This window comes from Oreochromis aureus, linkage group 22, assembly GCF_013358895.1.
Source record: "Oreochromis aureus strain Israel breed Guangdong linkage group 22, ZZ_aureus, whole genome shotgun sequence".
NCBI classification, from domain to species: domain Eukaryota; kingdom Metazoa; phylum Chordata; class Actinopteri; order Cichliformes; family Cichlidae; genus Oreochromis; species Oreochromis aureus.
The window spans coordinates 10,256,909-10,267,716 of NC_052962.1; the positions used below are offsets into that span (position 1 = coordinate 10,256,909).

The 10,808-nt window shown below is 39.2% G+C and overlaps 1 protein-coding gene and 1 long non-coding RNA gene across 2 annotated transcripts; one reads left to right on the forward strand and one right to left on the reverse strand.

The window, feature by feature from the left end:
- Nucleotides 1–4,310: 4,310 nt before the first annotated feature.
- Nucleotides 4,311–9,165, reverse strand: LOC120435907. The gene is made up of 3 exons (XR_005610008.1): nucleotides 9,095–9,165; nucleotides 8,101–8,190; nucleotides 4,311–4,530 (listed from the first exon to the last, which is right to left on the reverse strand). It is a non-coding gene; the product is annotated as an uncharacterized LOC120435907 (long non-coding RNA).
- LOC120435906 (macrophage mannose receptor 1-like) lies at nucleotides 5,642–10,334 on the forward strand. Its single transcript, XM_039606070.1, has 7 exons — nucleotides 5,642–5,873; nucleotides 6,537–6,613; nucleotides 6,953–6,990; nucleotides 7,128–7,505; nucleotides 7,712–8,139; nucleotides 8,244–8,346; nucleotides 9,887–10,334. Exons 1-7 carry the CDS (start codon nucleotides 5,823–5,825, stop codon nucleotides 9,889–9,891), a joined length of 1,080 nt encoding a protein of 359 aa, XP_039462004.1. The 5' UTR covers nucleotides 5,642–5,822; the 3' UTR covers nucleotides 9,892–10,334.
- Nucleotides 10,335–10,808: the final 474 nt, after the last annotated feature.

Sequence of the window (10,808 nt, forward strand, 5' to 3'; positions counted from 1 at the left end):
CTTTTAGTTTGTTTATATGATACTCTGAACAACACCAGAGCAGAAGGTCACGCGCCTCATTTCACCACCTCATAGTGCATGAAAATAAGAGTTGGAGCGTTCTTCCTACTGCCGGTGTGGTGATGAGGTTGGTTTTACATAATCACTTTAGGACTTCCTAAACATCAGCCATGACACAAGGCATAATATAACCAGTACAAGGTTAATACCCCTGTTAACCTCTTACCATTGACCAGGTTTGTGGCAACCTGGGTAGCTTCATATGTACCCATCTATGTGAAAATCTCACCTCTTTCTATCTGAATGGAAATACTAAAACACAAGAATTGTAAGGGCAGAAACACCTGCTTGTCCTCTGAGGTCAGTAGCATAGTGACCATAAAGATCTTTGTGTTTTCATACACAAAGGTCAGTGCTATAGTGTTTTAGCTCTTACAGGTTGGTAAATATGAATGCACTCACTAAGAAACACCTGTACACAATGTTTATCCATGCAAATATCTGGAAGCTGGTGCACAGTGGCCTCTCATGACTGGTTACCCCAGAGAAAGTCTACAATAGCGGCTTTCAGCCTTGAGTGCCAAGAGTGCTGAGTAGACCAAAAGCCAACAGATGTGAATCCTGTGTAACTTTATGAATTTGAAGCTACAAATCTTGAATTTATGCCTGGAAATGCCAAGAGATTCTCAAAGGAACATGTTTTGGAGTAGGTGACATTTTCATAGTGCTGCAGCTACTAAAGGCTCTGATTGACGTAACAGTATCAAACGCTTGGTGAAGCCTCTGAGCAGACTCCACTGAAGCTCAAACAAGAGACCCTATCTGAAATTTGTATTCAGAGTTAATTTACTGAATAATATTTCTGCATGATCCTAGCTACAAAGCGCGCACATAGACCTCACGACGGCAGTGCAGCTCGTTTTGTGTCAGCACAAAGAGAACCTGATGGTCTGTCTAATGGGAAAAACAAATGCCAAACAAGTCCGCCAGCTGTCTCTGCCACAAACAGAATATATGCAAGTCCTGTTCAGGCCAGACAGACAGCGACATTCCTGACAAAGCAGGTTTTCCTCAGCACATCCCTCCAATGAGGACAGAAGTTAAACTGTTAAACTGACTGAACTGCTTAAAGTGTACCTGACTCCTGTCAGCAGTTACCAAGGAGATGATCCTTTTTTGCAAATGTCCAAGCAAACACAATGAAGGCAGAGTCAAGGCAGGATATGTTTGCTTGGTCAGTCAGTACACTTTCTGTGAATTCTAAGGTTTAAGGTTTAGGATATATAAAAAAAACATCTGTATGAAAGGAGGTAAATACAACTTAAGAATAACAAAACTACATGACATGTTACACATATGGCATTACTTTTTGTATCTACACTGATAAATACAGGTTTGCTTCCATCAGCTAACAGATGAGGGTACAGAATAACTCACTCTATCTCACTCTATCACCATCTGTTGGATGTCCTTCTTGAACGTTGCCTGGACATCACTGCTGAACATCACCTGGGACTCCTTCAATAAGCTTCGAGAACTATCCCTGCAGACTACTTCAAGAAATTACAAGAACATTAGTCTAAGAGAGTTCAGTGTGTTGCCCTGTCAGGGCCAGATCTCTCTAAAAAGAGACCTTTAATCTTAATTTGGCACAGGTCACAATAAAATAACTTTTGTATGAACAGAATAGAGCTAAATACAGGACTAGATTATAAAAATTCATTATTCTTTGAGCGAATAACAGCCACTGACACTGACTAGACCTGTCATGGTCTCAGCGTCTAGTGTGTGGCATATTTTTCCACTGTGTTTCTGGCATCCAGGTTCTGCCCCCTTTCCTTATGCTAATCCTGTGTCTCCCTGTGCTTTCTGCTACCTTAATTCAGGATCACTATTCAAGTCACCTGCATTTGCCTCACTACACACCACTCACCTGTGATTCTGCACTATCTCTCCTCTGGAAACACCTAAAACACGTAACATCTCCCCTGCCTGCCGTCCTGCTCGTCACCCCCAGATCACTGAAATGGTTGGACTACCTGCCCTGGTTCCTTCTATTTTGCAATTAAGCATTCACCTCACCACCACTCACGTTCTGCAAGTTGCGCTCCGTTTTGCATTAGCAAAACACTCTCCCTCTTTTTCCAGTGGTTTCAAAGCATGCGACTCTCAATCCAGTCACACGTCCCAGTTATTTCACCGAATGCTTCTGGGTCATGGGGCCATGTGACAGGAACAACAAATAAACTGATCTAGCTAGATGTGTGAAGAAAACAGTGGTAACATATTAAAACAAGTACTATGTGTCCCATCTCTCCAATACAAAATAAAGATTATAAAATACAGGCTACAACCACAAAAGAAGAAGTTTTATTTTTTTACCAGTATAATAATAAACCTCAGCATATGAAGAGTACTACATGATAATGATAATGCTACTTACACTGTTTGTCAACTGTCACCAAACTACCTTTAGTTTGCTTATATAATAAAAGACAGGAAGTTCACTTTGCTAATTTCACCACCTGATGATTCATGGAAATAAGAGCCTGAGCTCTCTTTCTGTGTCAATGAGGTGATATGTTTAGTTTTACATAGTCATTTTAGGATTTCCAAAACCACTGATATCAATCAAATGTGAGTTCCTGGATAAAAACAAAAAAAACACAGAGTGTTTGCATACCCTCCCCATTGTCTTTTTCTACCCACGTGCTCTTGGTTTCAAAAGAACTCTATTAGCATTTTCTCCATCCATATTCTTTGTCTTTTATCTGTTTCAGGGCTGCAGGAACACTGGAGTCTACTGACATTTGGGAAATGGTAGTGTACACCAGGAGGTTTTAACAGGAGGCTTCCTGCTGATTGGTGACGGTGCTCACTATTGCACCCACATGACACCTTGTGGTTTGATACACCTAAGTAGAAGTTGTTCATTGTCCCCTATTACAGAGTCATTGTGTCACATCAGCAGACCGCTTGTGGGATATGTTAAATCATTAGCTTGGTCTATGAAATTTAGCCATACTGGAGGGATTTCCAGCATGACCCAGCTGAATAAGGTCACGCCAAAGAATCTCAATCTGATTTAATCTGAACTTTTTTTTCTGGTCACACCAAAACGGAAGGGTGGACATTCCCCTTCAAGATTTTCTGCTAGAGGACAGAATTCCTGGATTAATCAATTACTGCAAATTCTTCAGGTCCTGAAGCAGCCAAGCAGCCCCGGACCATCATACTACCACCTCCATTTGACTATTGATCTGATGTTCTGTTTATGAAATGCTGTGTTAGTTTTACGGCTGGTGCAACAGGACTCAAACCTTCTAATATCAGAATTTGTTTGATCATCTGATACTTTGAAGTATGACAAAAATGCAAAAAACTAACAACAGAAAGCGGGCAATTTTTTTTTTTTTTCACAGCACTATAAGTACTCACAGTGTGCTTGTATAGATATTTTCTTATGTCTGATTTTGGTACATTTTTTTAGTTACCTCCTCTGTAGGAGAAGAACCGCCCAGCTAGTATGATCGTAACTGCTCTAGATTTTCAAAAGGAAATGGCCAGGACAGAAACAGTTGTGGCCAGTTATTTAAAGGGTTTTGCGGTAGGTAAAAATCAGAAGTGGCTGTAGTTGGATGGCATAAGTAAGTGGCTGTCTGTTGTTTGGCTAGCTGGCTGGACTCAAACGGGAAAATTCGCCTGTTAGCTGTAATGTTCAGGTTTGTAAAGCACTTTACAAACTCTACAAAAGCACTTTATATAATTCTATTTTTTCCTAGTGTTCATTTGTTTGTTTTTGTTTCTAGAAAAAAAAGAACTACATTGAGAGACTGCATCTTAGCTCATACAAATGCCCTCATAATTGTCACAAAAAAACATTAAATTAATATTTTATTTTTCTTTATCTCATTATCGCATGACTTTCCAGAGAAACAGAAAAAAGGTTCCGTTCAGTGGAAGGATAAATTGATATGGTTTGAAAATACCATCTTAATGCTTTCCTCCTAACCACCACTTATCGTTCCTTATGTTCTTGCCGTATACGGGTCTTTCTGAAATATTCTGAGCAAACCTGGGTGCAGCTGAAGAAGCTTCAGTGGTTATCCTTGATTTAATGAGTAAATGGTTTACTTTTATGCAAACTGTTTTTGTGCCTTTTTGCAGGTTAACATCAGGTTTATGAACTTGCTAGCTAGCTAGTGTTAGCCTAGCTTTCGTACCACTGATGTAGTTGGTAAAATGTTGAATTTTACTCTAATTGATTTTTTTATCATTGTTATATTGTTCCCTTCCTGTCAAGTCTGAGTTAATGAGGACCCAAACGCAGGACTCTTCCAAACAAATACAGTGAATTTATTTACAATCGTAAAAGGTGAACAACAATAGTGCCAATCCTCGCACTGTGGCTCCCATGGCGATTCACCCTGAACCCTACACAGTGCTCGTGTCCTTGGCGTGAATCGTGACAACTTCAACTCCAAATCTGTACAGTGGCTTCGCTTCCGTCACAAACTCCGTTCCCAACACCTGATGAGAAAACATACATTAGTTGATCTAGCAAGCTATGCAAGTTTTCACTAGCAAACCGTGGCTGTACTGATGAGTGAACGATCCAGCAGTTCTGCAAAGATCTAGTTAAGTAGAGAGGCTGCTGACGAATGCTTTCAGCTACAGCTGGTGATGGCTGATGAGCAGCAGGTGTGACTGGCTACAGTGCAGGAACTCTCCTGAACTCGCCTGATGACGCTTGTAAGGTGACCTTCTGGATACAAACACGTCCAAACACCTCTTTATTTTCAGGAATATTTTTTTGTCCAAAACATTTTCTTGTTAAAAACAAAACTTGATATATTTTAAGAATTTCTCTGAATGTATTTACAATTTTACAATTACAATGAATATGCAAATATTTACAATATATTTTAAAATGGACTGGAAACAGTTTGATCATTGCATCCCTCGTGCAGATATGAATTCATAGCGGCAATAGAATGTTGGGCCAAAAAATTTCCCAGTAGAACGTTTCCAAATGATGTTTTCAGCCCAATTTGTTCTCTATCAGCAGGCAATTACAAAGTCACGAGGTGACAGCTGTTAGCCCCTGTGAGATGTATGTTGCCCTGGATCTGATGCCAGTAGTTGTGATTCTTTTTAATACCAGGGAACCACTTGCCTCCAGCTCTAGGAAAAAGCCCTTGCTTTCTGCTGTCTGCAAGATAGTTGTATTTCTGGCTGACCATGCATTTCACCTCAATGATGCTCAAGTAGGCCACTGTTGGATAAAAACAGTCCTCTCTCCTTGATAACTGCACCAGTGCAGTCAGTGTACAGCAGCTTGGCCTTTGACTCATGAAGGATCCCCCAGTCACTTGCCTTTGGGGATGAAAATATCACTTAGCCTTCTGGACCCCATCCCAGTAAAATGCCCAAGTTTTGATAGACATGCCAGTGCTCAGTCTTTTGATTCCAGCTGATCTAAATGAGTAATCGTTTCAAGTTAAGATACTGTTTCCAGATTAAAAGCATTTATTTAGATCTATTCACTTAAAGCACATGTTTTAACATTTTTGCTGTACAGTACCTGTGTGTGTGTGTAATTGTGTGTCAATATAAAACACAAAGCTTCACATAAAGTTAAGAGAATAATTAAAACTAAGAGAGAATTTTTATTAAATGACTATCTTGTGTTTTTCATGGTGTCATCTCAGACACTCTCTTGAACAAATTTTTTCTGCTTTGGATGATTTCACCCTCTTCCACTCACATTCTGCGTTGGTTTGAGACACATTCTTCTCCACCCAAATCGACAATGCAGCCATATGATGGCATCTTTATCATCATCTAGCTCCCTCCTAACTCAGCTCAACCTCGTAAGTCTTCTTTTTCATGGATACATGGACACTACCCTTTATAATACTACCTTGGAGAACAGATACTCTGACCACTTTATTAGAGTTGGCTAAAATCTTTTTTTTTACATGTGAAAATGTAAGTTAGGCTGATTTTTACTACATTACAAAAATTGTTCCTAATTGTTCTTTTTGAATCACACTTACATACAGTGTTTATTAAGTGTTGTTTTACTAGAAATCTCTTAAGTTCAAGGATGATCAATCATAATGTCATTTACTTGGATTCAGTTTTTATGTAAGCAAATTAAAAATAGAACATTAACACAAATTGTTTTTTAATATAGTTGAACTTGTTTATTTTTTGTGTCAGTAGATGAACATTTAGTGTTGCTCACTCAGAAAAATCAAGTCATTCAGACTACTATTCACTCACAATGAGGAGGTTGCTCTGACTTAGCCATCTTTAGTAAGCTATGCCTAGCTCTTCTAAGGCAATGAGTTTGCATAATGTTTTTAGGTTCTGGGAACTAGTTAGATCGTACTTTGAAGTTACTTTCTTTTTTTTTAATTTGCATGTCTTAACATGCTGTTGTGATAATAAATAAATGACACTGGCTTTGCATAGTTACCTTAGAGAAGAAGGGGAGAAAGTGCTTAAAAGAAAGAAAATTTCTACTGAAGGTTTCAGGTGTGCAGAGTCAGAGCAAAGACAAACAACACAAGAACAAGAGAAGAAGCTGGCACATTGTAAAGTCTAGGTAAGCCTAAGGTATGGTCTGAAAATTTTACTGGTGTCGCCTTTTTCTCTCAACATCTTTTTCTTTCACTTCTGTGGTTCAGAGGCTGGAGTTCAATTGCATTTAAGTTCTTTGGTAAAGTTTCTGTTGCTTCTTCTAGAAGCATGAGTATAATACTGAAGTTATTTTCAATGTCATATATGTGCAAAAAAAAAAGCTCAAACACCTTGGATACTGTATATAATTCAAATACAGACTTAAACTATCCCTTAGACTTTTTAGTAGTTTTTATTTTTAGGAAAAATCAAGTACATTTATTGTGGTTGGAGAAAGTGACAAAAAAAGGTTTCTGTTTCTCAGGACGATGAACACACTGCTGCTTGCACTCGCTTTTTCAGGTCAGTCTGCAAAAAGTTTTTGAGTACGTTACAGTGGCTCCATGTTTAGAATCAGTGCATTGAAAATAAGCTATTTGGTTTCTGTATGATTACCATGTTGCAGCACTTGTCATGAGTAAAATTTCTTTCTCCTTCAGGTCTGACTGTCATATCTACAGAGCTCTATAAAGAGTACCACTATGTGAGACTTTTAAAGACCTGGGCTGATGCTCAGAGTTACTGCAGAGAGATGTTCACTGACCTCGCCACTGTTGAGAACCAAGATGACAACAACAACCTGCTCAGTGTGATCCAGGGCAGTGGAGAAAATGCATGGATAGGGCTTTATGATGACCTGATCAGATGGAAGTGGTCGCTTGGAAATGCAGACTTTAATGACAATGTAGATTTCACCAGCTGGCTATCAGGTCAGCCGAACAATGGATACTCCAACCAGTTTTGTGTTTTTATGACCAGCAATGGTCTTTGGAATGACTACAGCTGTTCAGCCAAATTTCTTGCAGTTTGCTTTGATGGTAAGAAACAACAAACTAGTTTGAGCTCTGCTTCTGTCTTCTTCTATATCAGCCTAAATCTTGTGGTCAGTAAAAGACCCAAGTTTCCATTTAATCTCTTGATAAAACGTTAAACCAGTTTATCTTGACAAGCAATGAAATTGCAGTACAGATGTCAGACAGTAGCGTTAACAATTGTCTTTTTGGTTTTCCTTGACTTTCTGTAGAAAAGGGTCCTCCCATGTATCATATAGTGAAACCTCAGATGACTTGGGATGAGGCTAGGAACTACTGCAGGAGCTCCTTCACAGATCTCGCAAGTGTGAGAAACATATCAGAGCACAATGAAATCCTCTCACTGCTGTCAGCAAACACCTGGTTCGGTCTCTACAGACATCCCTGGTCTCACTGGTCTGACCTGACCCCCACCAACTTCACTAACTGGAATTACGGCCAGCCTGACAACAGCGGCAGCACCATTTCATCATGTGCTCTTGTCAGCCCAGCTTCAGGAACATGGTTCGAAGCTAACTGTGGTGAAACACACTATTTCATCTGTCAAGACTTTCGTAGCAGAAGAAAAAGGTTGAATTTAAAGTTCCAGTCTGAGGCTGACCTGACTGATCCCAGCATTCAGCAGCAGCTCTTAGAGCAGGTACAGCGACTTTGAAGCTGCTTTACATAAAACTCACTTTGCTGTTTAGTTCTGAAAAAAAAGAAAAGAAATCTTGTTGTAATTATGCTATTTTTTTCATATAGCTTAATGAGAAGCTGGAGACAGATGGATTATCAGAGTTTAAACTGCGCTGGACTCAGGCTGACGGGCAGACCTTCCACAAGGAGCCAAAGAAAGAAACACAAGGTAAAGAGGTCTGTTAACTAATTAAAAAACAAAGCATCATTACATTATAAGAACCTTTGTAATTGCAGTGTAAGTCTACAGACAAGCTAAGCAAATAGACTGGAAACAAAAGCTACTACTCTGGATGCTAAAAAATTAAAATGTATTCCTATCAGACACTTTACCAATTTCTGCTCTTGGACACCAAATCAAAGGTTCCCTGATATAACACATGACTAAACACAACACCAACGTTGAGAAGGTTACTTAAAAAATGATTCCACTACAGATTACAGAATACATGCCCCAAAATGTAGTTTGTAACGTATTCCATTAAGTTATTCAATGAGAGTAACGTATTCTGAATACTTTGGATTACTTAATATATTATCATGCGTTTAACAACTACATTAATGTACTATTGATGTGTGATTTATTACTATTACTGATAGTTAATTGCCACCGAGCTAACATTGTTAGCTGGCGTTAGCTGAGGCTCATAGACTGTTTTCCAAACAGCACGTGATTATTTGCAGCTAGCAGGTTGTTAATGCTATCCATCAAGTCTAACAGTCTGCAGTCTATGAACTAAACTCAGCTAACACCAGCTAACAATGTTAGCTCGGTGAAAGTAGCTTTCAGTAACTGTAATAAATCACGCAGCAACAGTACATCGAAGATACCGAAGTGACACTTAACCCAGGCCGCTACCACAACTAAAACAAGGTAATAGCAATAGGCTACCATTAGTTTTTAAAAAAGAACTTACCTCCAGATGTTTCTTTTGAGTTGCAGGTGGAGTCTTTTGACAAATAGCAGCTTGAAGAATAGCATATTTTGCCCATCCCTTTCTTCTTTAAATATGAAGTTGTGTCATAATTTCCAAGTGAAAAATGCATTCCTGCTGTGCACTGCTGGCTCTGTTGTGCAGGCTTTGGGTCAATTTTGTAACTGATGTCACCAACATTAACAGGACGCTTACGTTGAAGCCTCTTATTGCGTGTTTTGCTTGGGTTTACAGCAATGTGTGGAATTACCAAAATTAGAGAGGGGATAGCCTAACATATGAAACAGGAAAAGACCGCCATGTAATCCATTTATTAATCACCTATTTAAGCAGTAACTGTAGCAGAATACAGTTACTCATATTTTGTATTTTAAATACGTAATGCTGGTACATGTATTCCATTACTCCCCAACACTGCACATCAAGCAGCATGTTAGCCTTGCTGGCCATCACGCTAACTAGCTAGCAAAGATTTAAACAGCAACGGATTCATTTGTATCCTCTTCTATACATCACGGCATTTTGCATTTTAATTGTTACAATTTTGTCTTTATATATATAGTAAAATGAGTTTTCTCTAGCATTCTTTTTTTTTTACCAGTGGCAAGAATAGCTGAATCAGTCTATTTCTATGCTTTTGTTTTTCAAGCTAAGTTATAAATGAAGCTGTGTAGCTTTATCCATAAATTTGCAAAAGCTAAATAATAAGTCTCTCAGTCTTCTGGTGTAATTGTAAGCAAAAACTTTATTTCAATTATTTTTCTTACTTTTCAGACTGAGCTGGTTAAGAGAGGACATCGTGGTCAACTGAGTTAACATCTCACAACTGAAATGAAAATGACTGACCTGCTACTGAAACCATTTTCACCTTTAGAAACACATTTTACGCATTGAAATCAAACGCGCATTTCATTTTAATGTATTTGTACTGTACACACTAACATCCAATAGTAGTATATGTTAGTGTTCACATGTTAGCTGTGTCCCAATTCCTTGGCCGCATCCTTCGGAGGCCGCATTTGAAGGCCGATTACATCACAGCCAGGCGACGAAGGCAGTCCCAATTAGAAGCCTGCTTCATGACCAATGCGTCCTTCATTTGAAGGATGGGTCGGGTGTATCCTTTGTGGCCCAACCTATCCCAGAATTCATAGTGTGGCTCAGCCAATTCCAATTTCCATCAATGGCGGCAGCTACTTAGATTTAATATTACTCTTTCTAGGTCACAAAATAAACTTTTAAGATATTTTCAGGCAAGAATGTATCTGTGTAAACTTCAAATTGATAGCAGACGGCTGAGTTTATTAAACTCCACCGACAGCTGGTGATGCAAATCTGAAGGCTAGATCGTCCCATTTCACAGCCTCACACTTCCGGCCTTCTCAGTCTTCGAAGGACCTGGCCCACGTAGACCATGAAGGCCAGGTTCTAGGAATTGGGACACAACTTCAGTCAGTGTTTGCCTCTCACATCCTCATAGTTAGCGTTTCCATGACTTTGACCATTTGCTCATGTCTATGCTTTTTGATTCTCAGCCCTAGTATTACTCACAGCTCATGTTCACTGGAACTCGCTACCGTCATAGTTTTGCCCACGCTCCTGTATAAAGCCGTCGCCTGTTCACTAGTGTGACCGTTTGCTCACTCTTCGTATTGATTCACACCCTGTATATATCACTGTTTATATCTTGCCACAA

What these genes read in the sequence shown, in the direction of transcription:
- LOC120435906 (XM_039606070.1), top strand. Translation starts at nt 5,823, where the DNA reads ATGATGGCATCTTTATCATCATCTAGCTCCCTCCTAACTCAGCTCAAC. An exon ending in TCCTAACTCAGCTCAACCTC is followed by an intron (nt 5,874 to 6,536) that starts GTAAGTCTTCTT and finishes TTTCTACTGAAG; the next exon opens with GTTTCAGGTGTGCAGAGTCA. An exon ending in TCTTGCAGTTTGCTTTGATG is followed by an intron (nt 7,506 to 7,711) that starts GTAAGAAACAAC and finishes GACTTTCTGTAG; the next exon opens with AAAAGGGTCCTCCCATGTAT.